Source organism: Morone saxatilis, unplaced genomic scaffold, assembly GCF_004916995.1.
Source record: "Morone saxatilis isolate NCDOM2014 unplaced genomic scaffold, NCSU_SB_2.0 Contig22, whole genome shotgun sequence".
In the NCBI taxonomy this organism is placed as follows: domain Eukaryota; kingdom Metazoa; phylum Chordata; class Actinopteri; family Moronidae; genus Morone; species Morone saxatilis.
In genome coordinates this window covers 6,281,767-6,282,665 of record NW_023339785.1, presented here as the reverse complement: position 1 = coordinate 6,282,665, position 899 = coordinate 6,281,767, and the positions used below count along the sequence as shown (strand labels likewise).

The 899-nt window shown below is 39.7% G+C and overlaps 1 protein-coding gene across 1 annotated transcript in view; it reads right to left on the bottom strand.

Annotated features, from left to right (window-relative positions):
• Positions 1 to 899, bottom strand: part of ppid (peptidylprolyl isomerase D) — an 8,370-nt gene that overhangs the window by 6,286 nt on the left and 1,185 nt on the right. The window contains exon 3 of the mRNA XM_035668876.1: positions 259 to 371. Within this exon, the coding sequence (XP_035524769.1) occupies positions 259 to 371 (113 nt within the window). The remainder of the gene's footprint in view (positions 1 to 258; positions 372 to 899) is intronic.

Below are 899 nucleotides of genomic sequence, written 5' to 3'. Positions count from 1 at the left end.
GTAGGGATGAGAATTGATCAATGTTATTCAAAACACAGAGAGCCTTTCCCTCTATTTAAACAAACATTAGAGACTGAGAGTGCTGGGAGAGCGGAATGGAGATCTCGATACGGGACCGTAATGAAATTTACGTCAATAACGATGATAAACTTCAGACATTTTTGACTTGCTATGGGTATAGCTAAAAATAAAAGTGACTACAAACACTGATGGATAACACGATGGATGAAGAAACAGATAATGGGGATTCTAGTGTTAGTTTACCATGTAGTGGAAGTTTTCATCCTCAAACTTCTCCCCGTAGATGCTCTCACCCCCGGTGCCATTATGGTTGGAGAAGTCACCTCCTTGGATCATGAACTTCTTGATGACTGCCAAAAACAAATTCAGTCAAATTAGTTTAGACAAAAGGTAAATAGCCATTGCCTGAATTAGCCTATTGAGCTCACGTTATTTATTATTCATTTTAATACTATACTGTCTCATGACTGTGCAGGAAAAAATGGCTTTGCATTTTACAAAAGTCGACAACTGTCTGTTTAACTGTCAATCGTTCATCACTAGGTGTTTGTTGTTCGTCGTGCATGTGTTCAGGCGCAGCACAGTCCTCCTTTTTATCCACCCTTTTGGTTCCCAACTTAAAGCAAGTTCATTCACGGGAAAATCCTGACCTAGAACTAAAGAACCAGATCAACAGTCTACGCAGTCACAGGTTTTGATGCATTAACATCTTAAAAAAAATTGGTATATTTTTACAAGGAGTTAAAAGGAGCATCCAAGTAACTACAGAATCTCCAAATGTCTGGCTGCACTGGATGTCCCTTCAGCTACTTCTACACTGTGTGTGTGTGTGTGTGTGTGTGTGTGTGTGTGTGTGTGTGTGTGCGCTAAAACTTCAA